The 25,163-nt window shown below is 33.4% G+C and overlaps 1 protein-coding gene and 1 long non-coding RNA gene across 2 annotated transcripts; both read right to left on the bottom strand.

Annotated features, from left to right (window-relative positions):
* Positions 1–4,283: 4,283 nt before the first annotated feature.
* On the bottom strand, positions 4,284–9,105 carry LOC132737222 (uncharacterized). Its single transcript, XR_009626700.1, has 3 exons — positions 9,068–9,105; positions 7,127–7,201; positions 4,284–6,306 (listed from the first exon to the last, which is right to left on the bottom strand). It is a non-coding gene; the product is annotated as an uncharacterized LOC132737222 (long non-coding RNA).
* An 8,260-nt stretch (positions 9,106–17,365) lies between these two features.
* LOC132737212 (plexin-A1-like) lies at positions 17,366–20,378 on the bottom strand. The gene is made up of 5 exons (XM_060724471.1): positions 20,369–20,378; positions 19,610–19,725; positions 18,642–18,701; positions 18,185–18,259; positions 17,366–17,618 (listed from the first exon to the last, which is right to left on the bottom strand). Exons 2-5 carry the CDS (start codon positions 19,657–19,659, stop codon positions 17,384–17,386), a joined length of 420 nt encoding a protein of 139 aa, XP_060580454.1. The 5' UTR covers positions 19,660–19,725; positions 20,369–20,378; the 3' UTR covers positions 17,366–17,383.
* Between the last annotated feature and the right edge of the window lie 4,785 nt (positions 20,379–25,163).

Here is a 25,163-nt window from a genome sequence, read left to right on the forward strand (position 1 = left end):
CGACCAGCATGGATCCAGACCAGCCTGCACATCCGCGCAGTCTGATCAGGATCCATGCTGTTCGCTATCAGTTTCTCTACTTGTATTGGTAAGTGAACAGCATGGATCCTGATAAGACTGCGCGGATGCGCAGGCTGGTCTGGATCCATGCTGGTCGCAAACACACTATGTTGGATTTGTGGTGACGCGGCTCATTTATGTTTCACAAACCTTCCACACTACTCTTCAAAAAGTTCTGGTTCAATTTCAGTCAACCTACTAGAATCAGTTCTAATACTAGTTGTGTATATTGTCAGAATGTTCCATTTCATTGTTTTTAGCTCGACTATTCAATAAAAATAAGTAGAGCTATTGTAGTCACCCGAGCGTCGGTGTCGGCGTCGGCGTAACCACTTATGTTAAAGTTTTTGTAATACCTCAAATATTTTCAAAGTCCATTGACATATGGCTTTGAAACTTTGCACACTTGTTCACTACGATGATCCCAACCTGTAAACAGGAGGAGGTAACTCTATCAAGCATTTTGACAGAATTATGCCCCTTTTTCGACTTAGAATTAACGGTAAAGTTTTTGTAATACTGCAAATATTTTCAAAGTCCATTGACATATGGCCTAAAAACTTTGCATGTACTTGTTGACCATCATGACACCAACCTGTAAACAGGAGAAGGTAACTCTATCAAGCATTTTGACAGAATTATGCCCCTTTTTCGACTTAGAATATACGTTATAGTTTTTGTAATACCTCAAATATTTTCAAAGTCCATTGACATATGGCTTTGAAACTTTGTACACTTGTTCACCATCATGACCCCAACCTGTAGACAGGAGGAGGTAACTCTATCAAGCATTTTAACAGAATTATGCCCCCTTTTTGACTTAGAATTTACGATAAAGTTTTTGTAATACCTCAAATATTTTCAAAGTCCATTGACATATGGCTTTGAAACTTTGCACACTTGTTCACCACGATGATCCCAACCTGTAAACAGAAGGAGGTAACTCTATCAAGCATTTTGACAGAATTAGGCCCCTTTTTCGACTTAGAATTTACGTTAAAGTTTTTGTAATACCTCAAATATTTTCAAAGTCCATTGACATATGGCTTTGAAACTTTGCACACTTGTTCACTACGATGATCCCAACCTGTAAACAGGAGGAAGTAACTCTATCAAGCATTTTGACAGAATTATGCCCCTTTTTCGACTTAGAATTAACGTTAAAGTTTTTGTAATACCTCAAATATTTTCAAAGTCCATTGACATATGACTTTGAAACTTTGCACACTTGTTCACCATCATGATCCCAACCTGTAGACAGGAGGAGGTCACTCTGTCAAGCATTTTGACAGAATTATGCCCCTTTTTTACTTAGAATTTACGTTAAAGTTTTTGTAATACCGCAAATATTTTCAAAGTCCATTGACATATGGCCTAGAAACTTTGCATGTACTTGTTGACCATCATGACCCCAACCCTGTAAACAGGAGAAGGTAACTCTATCAAGCATTTTGACAGAATTATGCCCCTTTATCTACTTAGAATTTACGTTAAAGTTTTTGTAATGCCTCAAATATTTTCAAAGTTCATTGACATAAGGCTTTGAAATATGTTGAAATTTTATACTCTTCTTTGAGAGCATAATAGGACTCTCTCCAATGCCTATAACTGTAATATGGATTTAAAGAAAAATTTTGCCTTTTTCTTAACTGAGAAAATTTTACCTTTTAATCAAGGCTTTTTTTACTATCAAGCATTAAGACTAGTCGAGCGTTGCTGTCCTACCGACAGCTCTTGTTTGTTTGAGTTATGACCCTTTAATGATTTTATTTTTAAAAGTATGTCCAGACTTTTTCTATACTTCTAGATAAATGCAATATGATTAAAATGTTACAGGATTGATACGTACCTCAAGTATATATGCTAATTTTACAAATGCAACTGCTTAATTAACAATCATCAGGCGACACATGTGATCACTGATCACTCTTGTTATAAAAGCAACATTCTAAATTATATGCTTGAATAACTGATTTTTTTTTGAATTTTCAAAATAACCTGGGTCTTTTTGAATGGGGATACAGCGCAGTATTAAATTCAAAAAAGGGGGAGAAAGCTGAAAACCATTTATATTATGGGAACTCTGCTGGCTGGCGGAAGGGCATCATCAAATTTTGTCTTGATCATATCTCCTAGTGCATTTAGGGATTGTTATGAAATGTCATTATCATGACTGGCTGTGACACATGTAATTTAGGTCAATATATGCAATGTCAATGTCACTAAAAATGATGAAATGTCTAGATTTTGTCTTGAGCATATCCTCTACATGCATGGAAGAATTTTCATAATACTTTATAGAAATGTTCACTATCATGAAATGTATAACCTGGAATTTTCTCTACCCATTATGAAAATCTCACGGTCAAAGGTAAAGGTCACACTTAGAGCTAATTTCAAAACCCTAGTCTGGAGCAAAACTTAATAGGGGGATTGTAATTTAACATGGCACAAATGTTTACCATTGTGAGCTTGAGTATTGTGCGCAAAATTCAGGCCCTGTAACCAAGGTCAAGGTCACACATAGAGGTCAAAGTCCAGATGAAAATATGTATAGGGACCATTAAGTCATCATTCATTGAGGGATTGTAACACATCGGACATTATCATGACCACAAGTGTGGCATACGGAATAAGGTCAATATATGCAAGGTCAAGGTCACAGAAGATAAGAAATATCCAGGTTTTGTCTGGAGCATATCTCCTACATGCATGTAAGAATTGTTGAAATACTTTATAGAAATAGAAATGTTCACCACCATAAGACATATTGCTCCACCCATAATTCAGGTCTTTTATAATGTCAAAGGTCAAGGTAACACTTAGAACGTTTTGAAAGAAAAAAACACTTGTGTGGAATAAAACTTACATTCGTAAAGTTTTTACTATAATTTGGCACAAATGTTCACCATCGTGAGACTAAGTGTCTCAGGCAAAATTCAGGTGTTCACATGTAATTTAGATTGATATTTGGTTTATACAGACTTTTTTAGTTCGATTGTGTAGAAAGCTATCAGCTTATAGACACACTCAAATCTGTTCCTTGAACCAAACAGTACTGAGCAATGTGTGTAAAGTTTCTTGCTCAAGGTAACAACATCTTGCCCCCGACGGGGTTTAAACCCACGCCGATAGCGATCCTTAGATTACTAGTCCGACGCGTTAACCACTCGGCCATGCCGAACAATATTTATATTTTCATGGTCAATGTCAACAGAGATGATTAAATATCCATAAAATTGGCCACAGCATATCGACATGGATGGAAGAATTTTCATGTTACTTAATAAAATGGTTCACATATCTCTCTGAATAATGCGTGTGTAGCCCAACAAATTGTGCGCTTTAGGACTTTTTATTATATAGACGATGGTCGCCGACAGACATCTATGAAATATCAGATGATAAAGTCGGTCGGTTTTGCAATCGAAAAATTGAGACAAATGCTTGTGATTCGTAAAATTCAGACCCCTGCAACCAAGGTCACCACACAATTAGAGGTAAAATTTTAGATAAAAGAATGGAACCAACTTGCTTGCCACACTTCTTATTGACCACATCTCCGTGACGGGCATATTTTGTGACAATGTCACCCTTATGAATATATCGTGTTCAAGAGGAAAACATGACTCCATTTAGGGGAAACATGTAAAAAATATTTTGGGTAGGTAATTTTCACAGAAAAAAATCCACATTGTTGACTTCATATAAGTAGGACATGTAAGGGAGCTTACTTACATCAGTGTTTCTACATTGGTGCTCCAGTCTGATGAATTTTTCCTCCACTAGGTTTACTTGAAAGTCACCATATTACATTTAATCCGAACCTGTCAATTACATGTATATTGTTTATTGTTTTTGGCTCACTGCAGCACAAAATGTTATTGTTATTCATCGTGAACAATATCTCTTCTGAAACCAATGGGGGTTATGGGTTTTCCTGGTATGTATATAGTAAAATCTTTAATTCCCACAAAGCTGTAAAACTGCTACAAATTGGGTTTTTTAAAATAAAGAAATGGTTATTTCATTAACACATTTTTCTTAGTGCTTGTCAGTTTTACCAAAGATAATCTTGTGACTGTAAAGTCCAAGATTTTAGTGGGAAGTGAGATTTAAGGCTTACAACGCAAATTGCAAATAAGTATTGGAGGTAATGTTTCCAAGTTGCCTTAAGAGGTCTTGATATATATATATATAAACAAACAAAAAATCTTTTCATATACATTTTACATGATTTATTTGAAGTTAAAAAGTATAGTTCATGATCATCACTTTTCAAGTAAGAAAAATATTAAATAAGTTGAAACTTTTCTACAGATAATGAAAATATAATTGTTGTTGTTGAACTTTAATTGTCTATATTTTTTCCAACAAGATGGTAAACTTTTGTAATTTTTTGTATTTATGTCTAGAATATAGTAAAGTGTAAACTGTAATAATATAAAGTAATTAACGCCTTTTGAAAAAGTGTCATTTATACATCTAATACCTTAAAGCTACGTTAAATAAAAATGGAAAAATAATTTACTGTCAGCCTAAAAACCAAGCATTATACAGTTTCATTAATCTTTTTAACAGTATTGTTGTAAATCTCATTAAATATTATTCATAAATTACGATTTTAAACGGAAAACCCCATGGTAACACTAAAGTTCGTATACGAATTTTAACATGCAAATGAAGACTATAATCAGCTACGTCAAAGTGTTATAGTTGCTATACAGAACACAGCAAATATGAGATTTTCATGTGCAAACACACTTTAACCGTTTTAGCTTCACGGTGCACTTGGCATGGCTTTCAGGAAATAGTAATCATCTCATAATGATATTAAATTTGTATGCAAACATACGTTACAATGCGGATATATACCGTTATATTAGGTCTGCTACTTATAGCCATGTTTGTTGATTTAATATTGATGTACGGATGATCCGAAGGCGGAGTTTCATATGCAAACAGAAATTGTAACAATGAGGTCGCAGATATTTAAGATTATAAAACTTTTTTTGGTTGTCTTGATACTTAAATAAGATCTGGAGTCGATATGAAACCCAATTTATTAATGAAATGTCGCTATTTCTGTTTTTATGAAATTTATTTAATGTAGCTTTAAGGTGATACTACATGTACATGCCAAATATCTAAGCTCTTGGTATTGTAATTACTATTGTTTTTTTTCTTCTCAATCTCCAACTCATCTCTAAATATGTGAAAAATATGTGAAAAATAATGTGAAAAATAATAATGAAAATATAAAAAAGCATGCTTTAAATATATTGTATAACAGAAATTACAGTTAAACCTGACACATCCATATACATGGAATATCGGCACACTTAGTTTTTTTGTCATTCACTTCTTTACAAAAATTTCGTTCATACTTGATGTTATGCTGTTGTTTCCTTACAATTCTAAACCGCCTCTTGCGTTTTATATTTGCTTAAAGCTGCATGCCTCCAGGTGAGCCAAAACTTTTCAAGAAAATAAAACTTGGAAAAACTGTACTAAAATTTAAAGAAAAGTAAACAGATTAAAGATCCTGGTGATAATTTTTTCTTATGTGCAATTAATGACTTTTGGCAGTATTTATCACCATATTTCTACTGCGTTACTAACGCAGTAGGGGTTATTTATGCATATTTTGACCTCTATTTGGTAATTTACGTTGATTATAAGTGCCGATTGCAATGTGTCAATTACATTCTTTGTTCATTTCACAATATTTTACTTTTAAATACATTTTCAAAATTTTCATAAAAATTAGGATGAATCTTGAGGCGTGCTGCTTTAATGAGTTGAGAGGTATAAATCAGAAGATATTTAATACAAAAGCGCCAATTCAATACAAAAGCGCCAACCATAAAAATAAAAATACGACAAAGACATTACATCGTCAAAATTTGATTTAGATGGCAAAAATATTAGAAGAAAAAATATGAAAATGAATATTAATATAAAGTTTATAACAATATGGCTTATGGATTTTTTGACATCCTACTAGTTTGTCACGTGTCCGATTTCATTCCATGTATTTCCTTGATTATACTTAGTCAAAACCTATGTATAACTTGATGAGAAACTGCTGTTCATCTCTTAAAGCTTTTAATATATACAAATGTATTTACACATTTTTCGTTCTATTTAGCTGTCTATAGCTTTAAAAACAGATTCCAGTTTTGACGAGAGAGACGAAAAACTTGCGGTCGTAGGTGTTTCTGTATTGTTCATCGCTTTGTAGATCTGAAATTGACAGCAACAAAGGAAATAAATGTCTTTTGTTCAGTGCTAGATTAACTTATTAACCTCAGGATTTCATATGACATTAAAACCCTTCTTTTTAACAAACTTAAATATGCAATTGTCTGTATTTGGATTGATTCTAATTTCAATTCATTTTTTATACTTTAGTGAGATTATTGCTTGTATTCAGAAAGATTATTGTCCTATTGACTTTCTATAAAATAAACTTTAATGACATTAATTCATACTCTTGAATGGCGATTTCTATTGAACCGAAACAACTTGTTACGTCTCCAGATTTTTAATTGATATAGTTTTGTTTAAATAATTGAACACGTTTAATAGAATATATCAAAAACTTCTTTTACAGGAAGTATCCTATATAAATTTTGGAGATATCAGGATGAAAATTAATGCTATTCAGTCAATAGCATATAAAGCCTGGTCAGACTACATACCGACTGCATTGATAATAAGACACTTTGGGTGTTGAGCCTTAAAGTGTATATTTGTCGATCCCAGCACATTTACTTATACTGTTATGAAAAAAGTTCATATCTCAACATATAAGTGTATTATTATAGACGTTGAAATATGAAAATATTTTCAATACAGCTTATATTAAGTTATATATATATATTTATATATATTGATAAGTATATATGCTGGGATTGACAAATATATACGTTTAGGCGTTTGGAGCTCCACACCAAGTGTCTGTGCATTGAAGTGCTGTGTATTTGTTGAAACGTTTCATCATTTTTTGTTTCAGCCGGTAATAGGTCTAATATAAAAACAATATTAAATGTTGATGGTGTACCTCATTCCTGTATTTGGCTGCATATTCATACATTTGCATTAAAGCACTCGATTGGTTGAACCTGCCATAAAATTTCTGAAAAAGAATCAGGCTACGTAAGAACAAAAAGAAAATATGTAAATACATTCATTGTGATTTAATTATTTTCTAATAAAGCCTTTAAGGTCATTGTGATATGTAAGGGTCCGTACGTACGTGATAGCAAAAGGTGCATTTTGTGCCTTAACGGTCGAACGGACCCTCATTAAGCTTAGACTTATGTTACGTTACATACATTAATAACAATATACAATCAAAGTGCTGCAGCACTGAATGCGACGGACATGCAACCGGAGAGACATTAAGGCTTCTTTTAGAAAAAAAAAAAACAAAAAAAAAACACACAAAATATATAACAGAGAAAATTTGTTCCATACAAGTTCGAGATTTGTAGAGCAATATATTTTGTGTCCCAAATTGATATAATTCAGATTTTCTACTTTCAAGCACTTAAATACAGAATGAAATTTATGCCTAAAAACTCTGGTCAAACTTGTAAATCAAGTGTCCTTATCGATTTATTCTAAGAAATGATATGTAAATAGAAAAAAAACTATCAACGAAATATTTCTAGAATAAATCCAGGCAAATAAACGTCAAACATAATACATTATACATTTGAGAATGCTATTTAGAATTGCTTCGTGTTATATCATAGTGGGCATACAGACAATAAAATATAAGTCATTTGTATTTTTATTTCTCTTGGATATGTCTCATTTAAAAAAAAAATTGTTAAAATCATCAGCAATTAATAGTGTATTTCTTAGATTTTTTTTATTTACAAGGTAAAGATGTAGAGGCCAGAGCACATCGTTTTTATTTTAATTTAAATGTCACTTAAGCACTACAGTGTTTAGTTGTCCTTTTCAACTTCACACTAAATTCCATTTTCAACTTGTTTGCTTCTTACAATTGTATAGCATTTCTAAAAGTATTGCATGTACACAATCCGCTGGTTTATTAATTACATGTTTAATGTGTACTTCCTAATCGCCTGTCCAAAATCAGAAACAGGTGAAGCAGAATCTATTTTTAGAATAGCGAAGGTTAACTCATATCATGACCTAGTAAAATATGTAAACAAACCACAAGAATCGGAAGTAGAACTGATATTATATACTTTCCTTACCATGTAAGACTACATGGCGGTAAAGTGCCTTACATGCATTTTCAAAAATAGATATTTATACTAACCATTGTACTGTATCTTAATATATTAATAACTGGCTGAATATTCAGCTAAACCCGCGGTATGAGTCCACGAAAATAGTTCTTCTTTTATTAATGCGCAAGTTATCCTAGAGTCACGAAAAAACTTTTGATTTGTTAATAATAATGTTTTGTATAATGTAGAAATATTTATTTCCTATTAAAAATGTCTTGGAACTCAGAGGTTACACCTTTATTGTAGTATAATTTGCTGTCCTACTTTTTTCGACAGCGGTAAATCGTTTCAGCAGTAATTTGCATATTGCGCAATAATACTACGGGACTACAACGTTTTTATCAATAATATACGTTCATATTTTAACTTGGATAACTTAATTTGAAATTGAAAAGGCTAAATATGGCACTGAAGACATTAAGATATCCAGACAAAGTATGGGAGTTTTGAAGGATCAAATTCATGTACTATTTCTTGGGCTGTTAATTGGTTTAGGACACATTGCGCGATTGTAGCCAACGAAAAATCCCATGTGTAGATGACTCTTATCTCTGAACGCGCCTGAGGGCGCGTCCGTCGCAAAAATGATCATATGATTAGTCATATACACTCAGATACATATTATAGACAGGCGATGGTGCACACTGTTATAATATAATCTTAAGATAAAATAGAAACGAGTATGCAATTTTCCGAACAAAACAGATACAACACAATGTACGACTGTTTCTTACCTGTGATACTTTTGATCTAAGGTACGAATTAAGTTCATTGGGCTCACTGATTGCTGGCGACATTTCAGTGTACCTTAAAGTACTGGAATCGTACCAAGATTGTATTCTGTATTATGGGAATGTGTTCTGGCAAACAGGAGTTTAATTTGATGGGGTGAACTCTAAACAACGACATAGAGTTTAAATTTAAAAAAGTGCCTCATTATTTACTTCCATTAGCTACATATTTTATTAAGAGTCCAAATCGAAAACTATTAAAATTAAACTCGTATGACAAAACGGGTCCAAATTAATTTACTAAAAAAAGAAATAGTTCAGCAACCAACACTAAAGAGAAAAACTACTTCAAAAATATTTGTATGCAAAATACAATTAGCATAAATGTTGATGCATTATCAACCTTTTCATTAAATGTTATAATATTACTTTCCCTACTTCGGACCAATAGAATCAAGGTCTTAGCTTGCCTTTAGAGCAACTGTCCATATAGGAGTTGGCAGCAACCGAACACAGACAGACAGCAGATCGACATATATAATCTGGTTTTGCTGAACCTCAACACAAACTCGGGCTTCTTGATAAGTGTCATCCCAAAATTTCGTAGCAACAAAACATATAATCATTTACAGGAGTAATCCAAGCTTTAGTCTAGTGAAAATAACAAATTACAGCAGGTGTTAAGTTAATACATACGAACAAAATAATCCAGAATCTCAAATTCTGGAAAAACCAATTTCACGCTTGTTGACACTTTGTTCTCGACGTAGCGTGATTATATTGTCTCCTACCATACTCATCTGGATTAAAATCAGCTCTACAAAACGCTCCGCTTTTTGCGAGCTCTAGTACCGTGGCTACCATAATATCAGAATCGATTTTCTGGTGCACCTTTCACCAGACATTATCAGTGCGAGCTTTTCATATATTTTGAAAGCGATATTTTATTTCTTATTTTTTTCCCCTCGGGGAGAGAAAACCGAATTCTTAGTGGTAATTTTTCACCTCGGTTTTTGAGTAACAAACTGGCTGATTTGTATCCACTATAGGCCGACAGTTCGTAAACTGGGTTAAGCAATTCTTACCGCATTGAAAAAAGGATCCTCCCTATGTTTTCAAGCTTTTTCGTTAAAAATTAATATGGAAACAAAGTTGATCCCTCGGAATTCAAACAGGTTGATTGCATGGCTAAAAATAGTCGAAGAAGGCGAAACACTTGAACTTTAGTCAGATTGCATTCTTGCCATTATGCTATTTTAACGTTTCTTTTTGTTAAAATCGAAGAACAAATACTTTTAGTGGTTAAAGTTTAAATGTATTTGATATTAGAATCATCGATTTTATCAAAATCAAAGATACAACGGAAAATTCCTACAAGTATCAGGTACATGTTCATAATTTTTATTTTTGAATCAATCAATATAACCGAATAGAATTTCACTTATATACCTATTGCACTTCCAGGTATGTAGAACATCCGGATCTTCAAGACCGCACCTTGAAGCCGCACTATCTAGGTAGTCAAACAGAAACTTAATAATAATTGGCGGCTCCTCTCCGACACTCAGGACGGCCTGAAATAGGTCGTCAATGTACGTCTGCAACGTGCCCTGAAATACATGGAACGCGGCGGTGTTTAGGGTCTGATTTCAACCAAATTGGTATTTGAACATGTTTCGATTGAATATGATAGGAATATTATAGGATCTCTGTAGTTTTATTCTATAAGCATTTAATATTCTAATATATATCTTTTGGTTAAGTTTGTTTGAAACATTTGAGGTTGTTATAAATTGTATGTGTTGTGCTACTTTATCATTGTCCTGCTGCATATTTAAATGTAATTCCACCTTTTCAAATTTGAAACTTGCACTTTTGTGCATGTTGGCTCCAAGTCTCGTACCATTAGTGGCGAGCCTTTCTATTTGACTATTTTAAATAAACCGCATCAGGTGCGGCGTGCTGGTAAGTAAGTTTGATCAATGAACGGTTTATATACCATTTCTGCTGTAAATTGTTCTGTTGTATGCTAGGTAAATTATCACTTCTTAAAAGACAACGCCCCGCTAACATACTGCGCCATGCTTTCAAAACATCATTTATTTAAGACTAATTCGCTAAATGCAATCAAATAGAAGGACCACAATGATACCAACAACTTCAATCTACATTCAATACAAAATATAAATGGTTAGCAACACGATTGATGCGTAATGGGAGTAAATTTTCATATACCAAGCAGGAGTTCGACAGAAATCAATCATTTAGTGTGTATATTTACATTATCCTTATTATGAATCTGAACTTGATAGAAACATAAGAAATACACTCAAACTATATGTAGGTAAACAAATAACTGTATAAGGTAAGAGCGTCTTTTAGTCATTGGGAATACATGTCTTTGTGTACAGTAATGAACGCACAAAATGATAAGTCGAAATTAAACTGTAAACTCGGTTTTAAAGATACAATGGATAAATATGACATCCGCATTCTGTCCTAGCGGCCATGTCTAGCCGTATACACCTTGCGCAGGTACGATCCGACATGACGTAGCTCCAGCACACGCGCGTTACACCGAGGCGCTAACACCGACGACGAGGTTAGCAATTACGCAGACTCTCTACACGGAAAACGACAACTAGGTATTCCAGCAGAGGTATTGAAAGCGGGTCATTTCCGTCGATTCTCTCTTAAGCTCTCCAACTCCCTTACGCTTGTTTAAGCAGTCTCGGGAGAAATAGATCACTGGATAACTGCACTTCGTCATTTGTCTGATGCTTCTTTGTCTGAAATAAATATCCAGAAAAACCTTATTCCTTTTGTTTTGTTCTGGAAGGTTTAACATATGCATAATGCTAAAATGGCATAAGTATGATAAAGTATATATTTAAAAATATTAACATCGACAATTACTAAGAAAGTTATCTCTTAACTATTCTATTTCGATTTTCAAAGATATACTATGCTCATCCTTAGTAAAATATTTTATTCACAGTTCTAAATATTTTGAAATCTAGGAAATTCTTACTGAATATGTCTAATTTGAATAAAAGAACGAATAAACTATGTATTGGAAGCTACGTTCCCTATTACAGGTCAAGTAAAATTAGTATTTTCTTATACTGACACTATATTATCATATTGTGACCACCTATTGTGTGTTGAGTTTAAAACATAACATATCTACACTGTATGACGTCTAAACATGTTTATTTTATATTTATAAAGAGACTGTATAGCAATAATCAATATTTTCTTAGAATATCTTCAAGGGATTTTAATAACAAAATAAGAAAATGCAGCTGTGTAGAGTACAGAGCCTGTCATACTTCACGAAAGTGCAAGATGGCCCACTATTGGTTCCAACAGGTGAAAAATTAAGTTGAATATTCAAACATCTAAACATTACCTCCAGGGCAACCGATCCAAATTGACTTGCATAGGTGGCTGCTGTTTATGCCAAAGTTAAAAATGTGAACGATTTATAGTGTCTCCCATAAGTAGGCTATCAGGTAACATTTATATAGCTTTTTATTTTGTACAATGTCATTTTCCTCTTCATGCTTATGTAATACGTGTCACATTCAAACAAAGATTCTTTTATTTTATTAAAGAGTATTACATACTGGTATTTGTACTCCTCCAAAATGACAAACAAGGTAAGAATAGTATCACATGCATATTCATTAAGGATTAAATATCATTAAGAACTGCATGGAAACATGTCTCAATAAAGCAACTATCAGTCAAATGCAATTTTCAACTAAAACATAATAATATTATCTTCTCTGTGTACACTCAAAAGATGCTTTTTTACAAATTCACGTAAGCCACGCTGGCGTGGCTATTTACTAAATATATACCATAGCAATTTTAAGAAAAGAATAATGTCAATGCACAAATATTCAATGTTAGCTTAAAACTGACTACTTAAGGTATTACCACACTAATGGGCACTATAAGGAACTAAAAATTGACATCATAGGTCAGATATATACCTTAAAGTACAATTGTATGCAAAATTTAAACAAAGTTTACCGTAGGGAAATCAAGTTATGGCCACTTTTTTGAACTCAAGCTAGGATGTTATGAGGGCCCTTTTTAATGCAGAAGCGTTTTTTTTAGAAAATGAGGAACCTTTAAATAATCTGCAATAACATTCAAATGAAAAATGTTTTCCCATTTATTTTTGGTAAGAAACAAATAGTTACATTCAGTTAACAATCCATATAAGCAAAATTATGGTTTTCTACTTAAAATTTATGAAATCTGTATAAAAATGTTACCCTACCCCACCCATTTTTACCACGTGTCTGACCATATTCCTAACTTAGGGAGCCTAATTTAAAAAGTCCTTTAAATTTACCCAAATGAGTGCCTGTTTTCAAGTTTCCCTAAATTTTTAAAGAAGTATATTGGTTGATCTTGTAAAATATGAAATACTTTTACCGCCTAGTTTGATTTTATTACACTTTGAAAATATCAGGTACCATATTTATTACTAGATTTAGCATAATTTAACCAAATACATTACCTATATAAATTAAAAAAAATCACTTTTTTTCTTTCCAAATGGGACATGAGAGATACATAAATAATGTTAAAGGAAAAAAAAAAGAAAACCCTTCTGGGGATTGAACCCACGGCCCTCATTTTCAATGTAGTTAACAGTAGTTTAGCCTATTTGAATACTCTACAAAGCGGAGGTAATGCATTAGGATGGTAATACCTTAAAAATTACGTTCTTTCATATTTTTTCCAGTAAGACGAATTAACAATAAAGTTTGCAAACTTTATGTCTTGCTTATTGAGATGAAGTAAAATTTGTGAAGCATAATTAAGACATGCAAGGTAAAAAAGCAAACCGCTGTCAGATATCAGGTTTTTGAAGATGTTTTATTTAAAAAAGTTTTTTTTTTTTTTAAAACCCCCATTTTCATAGAATAAGTAACGAATCTATATCGACACGTGGAAGAGCGCAGACTCCACTACCGATGCCCCGCTTGATCCAAGCTAGTCGCCGGATCCAGACGACCGACTGAGAAACGCCTCACGACTCCCGGGATACAGAGGGCCCACGAACATTTACACAAGCTGTTGTTCTGCAGTATGTATAAATGAGCATCGCTTACAGTTCCTCGAACCACGTTCGAATGGTCAATTGACACTAGTAAGCATCATAAACATATGTAACACTAATTAAATATACTGTGCAGTGCAATCATCCATATTCTCCATTACCGGATACCAGGTGACCAAAGTTTTGACCCACTGACCGGACCATACATTGGTTTTCGAACATATCTAGAAATTAACTGACAAATGAATGAAATCTCGGTGCTGATCTGTAAAACCAGAACAGATTAGGTTGTTAAAACAAAGACGTGCGTACATTGAGGGACACGGCGCGTTATCCTACTCATTCTACTGTATTGCACAACATGTTAGACCAAAAACTTCGATGTGAATATTAACTAACAGCCAGTGCGTTGCACTTTTTCTCAGTCTTGGGCCATTAAACTGGAGCTAAATTCTACAATTATAAATGTGCCTATCACATCATTTATGATGGAAAAGTATTGTTAGAAGTTTGCATGCTATCTAGCACGGTCTTTGGAGATTACATGCCACACATGTGTCTGAAAATAATATTTTCTGTTTACCATGGGGAATCACAATTACCATATGTGTTTTGTCACAAGCTTGGTTACATTCTTGATTATGAACTGGAAAGTCTTAATGGTTCTGCAGCTCGCTTTTGGAGAGAAAAATGCCACACAAACCTACAACACGTTATGATGGTGACAGAACAAAAAGGACGGTCGTTACTCGATACGAACATTTTGGATTTTACTAGGTTCCTCTTTCGACATTTAAGTGGGTGTTTCATACAGTTACTGAGTGTTTATTTCGGCACATTAGTCTTTATACAAACGCAATAATGCTCGTTAGACTGTAGACCTTGCCTATGCTGTTTTACCTATCCTCATTATATTGTTACCAAGTCCAGCCAATATAGATCGTGGTCGCCATCCATAATGACCTATATCCGGTATATAAAGTGGTCTCTCTTCGATTCACTGTCATCACTAAGCTAGTCGAGTGTCGATTTAGAGACCGTTATCCTCTATGTAATTATTATCTTCACTAACTCGCAGAACTGCGGTGCTTTGTCAACATGTGATTCTTTAATCGAATAGTCCTCATTGTGTTCAGGACGCACACAGCGGTCATATTTCTTCACGTAGCTTTCCAGCGCCTCGCTTATTGTGAACTCCTAAGAATGTAGTCGTGCTGTAAGTTTGTCGTACTTCTTCTGTATTGCTTACTGCCAGCATCCAATTTATATCTTCATTTCTAATTCCTTAGGGAAAGTCTCATCCATCATACTCAGATGACTTCGTCCGCACGCCCCTAATATGACATACTCTCTTCCTTACTTTTTACGCAGCGGCGTATAGATGGTTTATGCTGCTTCACTATAGCGTGTACAGAGTTTGAAATCCTAGGATATGGCCTTTACATTGATATAATTTTTTTTTGTCTTACAGTAATAATATATATCATAAAATGTTGCTTTTCGTCTAAGATCGCGCTTGCATATCTTTATATGACGAGTAGATACCAACTAGAAAAACATTTGTTACACAAGATTTCTATTACACATTTCAAAAGTATCAAACAATATTACCTGTTCTGTGCTACTGTACTGAAGTCTCTGCGCTAGTATGGCACATTCTTATAAAATTCTCCATGACATTTTAGCCTTTGCTTGAGTGACAGTGTCACAGTCAAGAACTTGAACAGAAAATCTGTTTTTCGTGTTTTCAATATAAACTCAAAATGACGATGCACTCAAAAGCTATTAACGTCGCCTACGGCGACAGCGAGACGCTTGGAGTAACGTCAAGGTTCCTGAGAGTGATAAATAAAAACAACTGTTAATTCTTCAGCTGAAATCGTTATCAATTCTGTATATATAATTTCAAGTATTTCATAGCAAGCTTTCACGTTGGTTGCCTTATTCAAAATATACTACTCAAAATGTGATATGGGTCACTGTTTTCTCCGATGGCAGCTTCTCCAATAAGATGAGCAGAGATATTTATTAGAACCCAAATTAAATTTATGGCGTTTGTGATATAGCCATGCAAGGAAATGATAGATTTGTATACGTATGACGACAGATGAAGCATGTAAAGGAATTCTTGAAGCACAAAATCAAGATTTTGACATTAATACGAATACTACATGTCTGGATTTTCCTTTCTTATAAATTTGCAATTAGCTTTTGTGATGCATTCGATAGAATTATCAAAATTCAAGGAAGGAGTGGCAAAAGTCCTGACAAGATGAATAGGGTGTGTTGCCCGCACCTGTAATGTTTCCGACATTGTTGTTCAACGAATGTTGAATCTTTCCGAATTGAAGAAAATGTAGCATATTTAAATGGTGGTGGTCGTTCTTGGTGTACAGTTTGTAGGATGGAACAAATGTTCGGGTATTTAAACGTCTTGCCATTTGTGTTCCTTTGACGAATTACAAAGCCAGAGAACGCCATGCGACTGTACGTGTGTAATGCCTACACTTCATAGACGTGTTTGAATGTAAAGAAGACCAAATGAACATTTTGCACTAGCTTGCGTCTTCAAACAAGACCGACACATATGCAGGTGCAATGTGTCCAGATTATATTCTAATGCAGGTCAATTCTCGCCCACACTACGGAATACATTGAACGTGATGAAATTTGGCCTGCCGGATCCCCGGGCCTTAACCCACTTTTACAATGTTCGGCAAGTTACGATTCGCTTAGATAATTTTACACTCATGTTTCAGTTGAATAATTCAGTTATCAAGTAAACAATACAAAAAGAACTTAATCATACAACCAGTTGGCCCATATCATTTTTTGAGTAGTACAATGCATTATTATGCATTTAAAGTCTTGAATCAACAAAATAATAGAGCTGTAAACATAAGCATCGAGCTCCTCCATTTTACACCATCCATGTATAAAGTTATAAATGTTCCAAACACATCGCATCGAATTAAAACAAAATACTTCCTTACCACAATGCAGGCTTAAGCATTATATACTTAACCTTGAGCAACTGAATGTATGTAATAGATTTGCCAAGCCTGGCGTTTTGGTCAGTTTTCAAAATGGAATGAATTTTAAAATAAAAAAAAGTATCCAGTAGTTTGGTTCTGTACTGGTGGCAAACATTGTTGGGTTACAACATGTTAAGGTTAATGTAGGAATATGATTAACTAAAATGTAAAAGTAAAATAAAGTGACCACCGATTAAAGTTTTAAAACGTTACCAGAGTGACTGGATTGATCTCGGTATCGGCCGATGTGATCAGTTTATCCTCCGAAAGCGTATATTTCCCACAGTTTGTAATGTAGTCCATCGGTCCTTTCTCGGTCTGAATTTTAATTGCTTTGTAAAGTATATACAAGGCTGATCCAGAACACTCTTTAAGGTAATGGTACAAACAGATTGACAACCAATGGGTGAGGAGTTTCTCGGCCACACATTCTGATCTATAAATAGAACATACTTATAACTTTTCATGCATATGAAAAAAATACAACGCGTGTACATTTTATGCATCACTATAAAAGGACAACAATTAAATTCACTGAAGAATTTCTATTTGTATTTGCTTACTTGTCATTTATAGCTGATGTTTTGTTTCCTTATCAAGGGGAATTTTGCATTCTTGAAAGTCCAATTACCAACTTATACAAATTATTCATTTTTATAACTACAATTTATCTGGGTGGTGGCTATTGTAGCTACGCATAATTTTAGGATATATTTTAGAAATTTAGCTTGTTACCATACTTTATCCTTGTTTTTCTAATCTTTGCTCATTGATAACATCTGACTTTATGACATTGAAAAGCAATAATAAGATTAACTAATGAATGACTAAAATCGTCTTTAAGCCTCCAACATTGTCTTTGTTTAAAACTTAGTCAAGGTTGGTTTCATACGTTTTTGATAAATTCATTTGTATTATTTTGCATAATATAATAATCTGATTGCCATGAAAATGAATACATGTATCTACAGGTAAGAATGATGAATACATATATTTATTTACCTTCTGAGGAGAAGTTTCGGTGTACCTGATGCAATGTTCTTGTCAATCAGGTCATCTAGCAGTGTTGTTAGTATTCTGAGGAATTTAAATAAAATGTAGTTTTGTTTCCATTTGTTGAATTTATAAGCGATATAAAGCAACTGCTAAGATAAGACGTTTCATACTATCTATATAGATTTACAAACGACTTGATACGTGATAATTGAACGATACCCAAGCAAGTTAAAATAGGCTTAAAAAAGAAAAGGAGAACTACATTTGTTACTTAACATTATTTAGAATACTACATTTCTATCTTTGAACAGCCAGTCATTGCGTCTGAAATCTATTTAACAATTCATTAATACGCTGCCTTAAACTATAGCAGGTCAATGTAATGTTTGTAGGTTTGTAGCGCATGTTTTAGTAAATATAAGTATATAATCATTTTGATACAGAAAAGATTGACGTGACTTACCCAGTCACATATTCCATGTTGTCGTGATTAAGAATCATCAGTATTGTGGCAACATTTGACCTGTAATATTCGAAGTATATAATTGGTTTTATACATCAATAAAATGTATAATTTTTTCATTAAACAAAGAAAAGAAAAAATCTAGTGTTACCATTTGCCCTGTTATACGAAAACAACATATCTAATTATTTTTGCTGTAAAAAAGAAAAGAAGAGCAAAGAAAAACATTTTTCCTTTCAACATTTTGATGTTTGCCATATAGACACGTTAATAATATCAGTTATTTATTATATTGTAATTAAACAATTTGTTAATTCATAATTATATTTATGAAATATAGTCATATTGTTTTCCCATTTCTTTTTCTTTTTCTCTGTCTGCAGCTTCGATTCTGGCCATAACATATTCTTTGATAAACAGAACCATAAAATGTACAAAACGGAATTGCTAGATGCTATTTATAATGTATAAACGTGATAAAGCTATAATTTATGTTTTCTCAATTCTATATAATGGATCATATGAACCATATTTTCATGGAAACAACATTATTTAACTTATTTATTGATCATTCTAGACCGCTTTCGTGAACTACCCAGTTTGTATACAATACGAGGAAGCATGACCGTTACAAGATTAACCATTATGCCACAAGGAACTGAAAGTAATTACTCTTTGCTACCAATTAATATTGAGTCAGGAAAGCATATACACCCATATACACCCATGCAGTCTGATCAGCCTCTATACTGTTGGTAGCTCATTTATTATATTAAGATAATGAAATCTCTTTAACTGAATTGATCGTTCCAAACAAATCAAAGCAGGGCAAATCCACACACAGGTTCAGCAGGCAGGTAATGGGTCGAATAAGCAGTCTATAATTTAATGATATACAACCATAGTTAAATAGGCTACTTAAACATTCTAAATTACTCTTTGTGATAATTATGATAATCATATCTTACTTGTCATTTATTGTAAAAGATTGCTCTTTCTCCAGTGTTTTAATCAACATGAGAAGAAACTGTCTATTACGTAATAAACCTTTAAACGAATCCAAAGCTTGTTGAACCTGTTCAGTCTGAAATAAAAAGTAGCAATATACTTTTTAACGCACATGACTACAGCACACTTTTAGACAGTCGGTTATCACGTTCTTAATATACATGTATGTCATTTTTTCTAAATATGAGCGTCCAAAAAGCCAACGGAAAACTTTGAAATAAAAAAAAGGATAATGATGCAGATAAGAATGGTGGTATTCCATCTTTGAACTGTTGTTAACTTGACTACTGCACTATTTAGTATTTTGGCTCAAGCATTTAGATCTATTATGGTCTTCAATTACAAATCCGTTCCTTCGCGTCAGCTATCAGATTCACCCAGTTCTAATCTAAATCTATGAAAATGAACTAAGATAGTGCCGATGTGCTCTGTTGTCATAAGGTTTTGGTACAGTCTATAAGCCAGTGTTGTTCCAAATCTTTGGAGGAATGTTGGTAAATTTTGTTTTGACGAAGCATACTTGTGAAAAATATAATAATGTCAATATGCCGCTCTTGCCTTAATCACATACAGATGGACGATGGAGAATATATCAACTATAACTCACCAGTGAACCTGTAAACGAAAGCATTAACAGAAAATGTATTGTATAAAACACGATCTTGTCTCCAAAAGAGAGAAGAAAATGATATTATTTCATGCAATATTTGAAAATTTACAGGCTTTGATTGTTTGGTTCATCAACATGTCTGACTTTTGTGATGAAAAAAGTGTTTTACTCGCATACACATCATATTCTCGAAACAAGGCGTTTTTCCCTCCTCTCAAATCGCTTGTTAAATCAGAGACGGCAGTTTGTAATGCAGCGAATTCTGAAACAAAATTTGTGATGATTATTATTGAGTTGATTAATCTTTGTATGATTATAATATAGGAGTTAGTTTGGAGCTAAATATTTAATAAGTTTCAATCATTCGTATAAGAGAACAAACACATTGCTTGAAAATCATCAGATTATCCCAATGAGATAATGTATAGATACACGATTCATTAAGTGAAAAAAAAGAACTCTTTATATATATTCTTCAAAAACAAATTATAATAATCTTCAAAAGTCAATGGCTCAATTAACAAATGTCTGCAAAACATTTGAACTAGTCTGAGAATATGCTACTTTTATCTTAAGATACTTTAATTATTTGTTTTCTTTTTGTAAATTTTCAATTTTAAATTGCGTTAAATTTGGACGGATATCAATATCAACACTAAATTTAGGCAACAAACAGTATTGAGATTTGACAGACTCGTCAGTTTACTGATAACCTATCCTTTTATCGTGTATGAACCGAAAGTGTTTGTGCTTTAGCCGCCAGTAAAGAAGCAGATCAGCCGATACTTCCGTGCTGTCTTTATAATGTTGATACCTTATTTATTGTAGTTTGTACTAAAATCCCTTAAAGTCCAGTCCACTAAATGAACTATTTCAAATTAACAGTTGAGTAAATCCATTACACACATTTACCATGTTAAAGCAATCATTGTTTTAAGTAATTAAGAGGAGATACCAACCTTCCCTGCATTGTGTTCTAAACTTTGCTTCTATTTTATCCATTTTATAGCAGTAGACCGGCTTTCTCTTTCTTCATAAGCCCTTCGTTTTCTACACATTTACAAAGACAATACCACAGAAGACAAAGATCAGGAATCCCTACAACGCTTCTTGTTTATTATTTGCTCGGCCCTTGTATCATCAATCGGCTTAACAGATGGATCATTGGTATGTGAATAATTTACCAACAATTCTTGGACAGGAAATCCGATATTCACCTTTAAAAGCAAATATTTGCTGGCGTTAAAGCATTTCATTCCTGAGCACATAGATGTTTTTTAAGCATTTTACCTTATGTTTATTAAGTATTTACAACCATTTAGATTTGAAAGTCTATTGAAAGCACTCCTTCCTTAGATAGTCTCAGTTGAATTGTATCTACGTAAGGCACCGCACAAGAATAGGGCATAAATGTCAAGGGTAAACCGGAGCAGAGTGTTAATGGACAATCAACCATTAATCAAGTGCTACTATGAAATTGTGCAACATTGTCAGGATTTATATATTACAAGTCGTATGTAATTGAAATGCAATGTTTCAAATAATTTTGTCACATCCAGCAGCGAAAATGAATGTCTACTTACAATGACGCTGAATTTCTGTTTTTTTCACCAAATTAATACATGTTGGTTTTTCTACTGGAGGTCGACAATAATATTATCGTGAGCCATACTCGTTATGTTGCACCTCTCACAGCCGATCATTATGACAACGTTCTCCATCGTTTGCTGCAACGTTTAAACGGTCTCCCTATATTTGTGAGAAGAGAAAAATAAGAAATTAAATTATTGCGTTTGTATTTTTTTTGTTAACAAATTCTTATCAATCACATAAACAAAATAATTATACTATGCTGCAAATGGTTGAGTAGCGGTCGATCGATTAACAGTCTAAAGAAAGTGACATTGCCAAATTCTATGTGATATTCATATACGTGATTAAAAAAGCGACCGCTGTTGTGTTTCCAACGGCTGCAATATAATCCATGACCATCTGTCTGCTTATTGAAGGCTTAATTATGTGCCTTAGGCCTACATAAATATTATATTTATTACAAAAGAACGTATAGTGTACATAAATGTTATGCTCGTACCTGTATAGAGATCAATTCTGTGTATTTTTTTATCCCCGTGAAGTTTTTAATTGAAGGATTTTCGAAGTACGAAAAGCACAGCTATGCTTTTGGATAGATTTTCTGCTTTTTTACCGATGAGACGCCATCCATTTCAAAACCAAGACTTCATAACAAATAATTTAAAGATAAAAATGAAAATAATAGATTTCATTGCAATACAAATAAGTCAGGATATGATATGATAGAATACGATACGATATGATTATAATTGATCACGATACAACAATGAGAGTTCAATATGGTACTCAATAAAACAGTAAAAAAAAATACGATATAACTCAATACAATGCAAAGCAATGCAATACTTGCAACGGAAAGCAAAAAAGTATAAGTAAAGGAACGCAATGCAATGCAAAAATGTACAATGAAATGCTATGTATAGGTAAAAAGTTCTAACCGGCCTAGTAGTTGATCCTACAAAAGGTCGTTATTCTTCCAATGTCTGTTTAAACATTACCAATTCGCGATCAACAAGATTTTGGTTAATATAATATCATGGTATGTTGCAACTTGCAATCATTTTTTGAATATCAGGAAATTGATTACACAAGACTTGCAAACACGGATTACTGCAAAAAGTACAAAATATTTTAATAGTATTCGAAATTTGGCTCGCACTTGTAATAGGATTATTAGTTTTACATTATGCAATACAAACATAAAATGTGTTTGTGATGGTGAAATTTTTCTTTCTTGCAGTCGCATAGTATAGCATGTTAAATTATATAAAAACGCAACAGTTCCTACATTATGAGCAAATTCTTTTCATTTAAAAATGTAGAAACTGTTGCCTGATTAAAGCGCATGTGCGAAATGGAAGATTTTTATGTACTTTTTATAGATCTACAGTACAAAGATTAACACAATTATCTGCAGAAATAGTTATATATTTTAATGTGACAGATGCCATTGTTTAAACTAATCCAAAACTTTTCATTTAATAAAAAAAGTATGGCAAACTATAAGAAATGTATAAATCTGACTATTGAAAGTTGTAGATGCATTTATGATTCTAAGTAATTTGAATTACACATTTCATTTTTTTGGTTCATTAAATTAATCAAAACACACTGGATCATCAATTTTACATTGTCTTTATACATATTTTCTTCAAAGCAATACAATATTAACTGCTCACCCAATGGCAGACATAAAAGAAACAAGAGGGCCATGATGGCCCTAAAGTCGCTCACCTGTATATAGGCCCCCGGAGCGGGGCCAGTTTAAACCCCAGGGCTTTTATTTGAACAAACTTGGTAGACACCCATTAGAAGATGTTTCATGCTAAACATCTAAGGTCTAGCTTGTTGGGTTTTTTAAAAGAAGTATTTTTCTTAACACATACAGTTAAAAACAATGATACACCTGGGACAGGGCCAATTTTGACCCGAGGGCTTTTATTTGAATAAACTTGGTAGACACTCACTAGAAAATGTTTCATGCTTAGTATCTAAACTCTAGCTATTTGTTTTTTTTTTCTCAAAAAAGATCTTTTAAGTTGTTGTTATAAACATATAAGGAAAATGAATGACCCCCGGGTCGGGGCCAATTTTGACCCCAGGGTTCTTATTTGAACGAACTTGGTAGACATCCATTAGAACATGTTTCATGCTAAAAATCTTAGCTCTAGCTCTTTGCATTCTTTAAAAGAATTCTTTTAAAGTTTTTACTATATGCATATAGGGAAAATCAATGACCCCCTGGGGCGGGGCCAATTTTGACCCCAGGGCTTTTATTTGATGAACAAACTTGGTAGACACTCATAAGAAGATGTTTCATGCTAATTATCTTAGCTCTAGCTCTTTGGGTTCTTTAAAAGAAGATTTTTAAGGTTTTACTATATGCATATTGGGAAAATCAATGACCCCCTAGGGCGGGGCCAATTTTGACCCCAGGGCTTTTATTTGAACAAACTTGGTAGACACTCACTAGAAGATGTTTCATGCCAAATATCTAAGCTCTAGCTCTTTGGGTTTTTTAGAAGAAGATATTTAAGGTTTTTTCTTTTGGTTGCCATGGCAACCAGAGTTCTGCAATGAATGGAATTCTTTGAACAACTTTGTTAAGGCTTCACACAAGGAACATCCCTGTGAAGTTTCATTATGATCTGCCTTATGGTTTCAGAGGAGATGTCGTTTTAAAAGCGTGAACGGACAACGGACGACGTACGACGGACGACGTACGACGGACGACGGACGACAGACGACGGACGGAGAGTGATCCTAATAGCTCACCCTGAGCATATGCTCAGGTGAGCTAAAAAAACAACCTAAGAAATATACCTTGCATTGAATGAACTGCCATCCGATCTGTCATACCCTCTATTTCTCTCGCTAGTATATCTGGGACTAGGACAATAAATAACGCCATCATTATCTTCTTTGGTGTTTGTGCAATTCTGTTTTAAAAGTTGACACGAAATAATTTTATATTGTTAGATATTGGGTCATCAAAGTGCAATGAAACGTTTCAACTATATCTGGGATTACGCTACGTAAGACCATTAGACACATGACATTTTGTATGACCATGAACTGAAACAGCACTGTTAATTCTTAATCTGCCGATTAGTCAGTCCCAACCATGCAGGTGACACACACAAAACAAACTGATATTCATAGATATGAACTTGAAGCGTCCATTTTGTTATATTATGAACTTAATGACAGAATAACTATTTCTCTAAAAATGACGCGATTAAATAAATGTTAAATGTGTCCTAACTTTGATATGCTACCCATTATTCTTATTCAAAGATTGAATATAGGGC

The sequence above is a fragment of the Ruditapes philippinarum genome, unplaced genomic scaffold (assembly GCF_026571515.1).
Source record: "Ruditapes philippinarum isolate M1 unplaced genomic scaffold, ASM2657151v2 ctg3297_1_1_1_1, whole genome shotgun sequence".
Taxonomy (NCBI): Eukaryota; Metazoa; Mollusca; class Bivalvia; order Venerida; family Veneridae; genus Ruditapes; species Ruditapes philippinarum.

What these genes read in the sequence shown, in the direction of transcription:
- LOC132737212 (XM_060724471.1), bottom strand. Translation starts at nt 19,659, where the DNA reads ATGTTGATTAAAACACTGGAGAAAGAGCAATCTTTTACAATAAATGAC. An exon ending in TCTTTTACAATAAATGACAA is followed by an intron (nt 18,702 to 19,609) that starts GTAAGATATGAT and finishes CGAATATTACAG; the next exon opens with GTCAAATGTTGCCACAATAC. An exon ending in CCGAAACTTCTCCTCAGAAG is followed by an intron (nt 17,619 to 18,184) that starts GTAAATAAATAT and finishes TTCTATTTATAG; the next exon opens with ATCAGAATGTGTGGCCGAGA.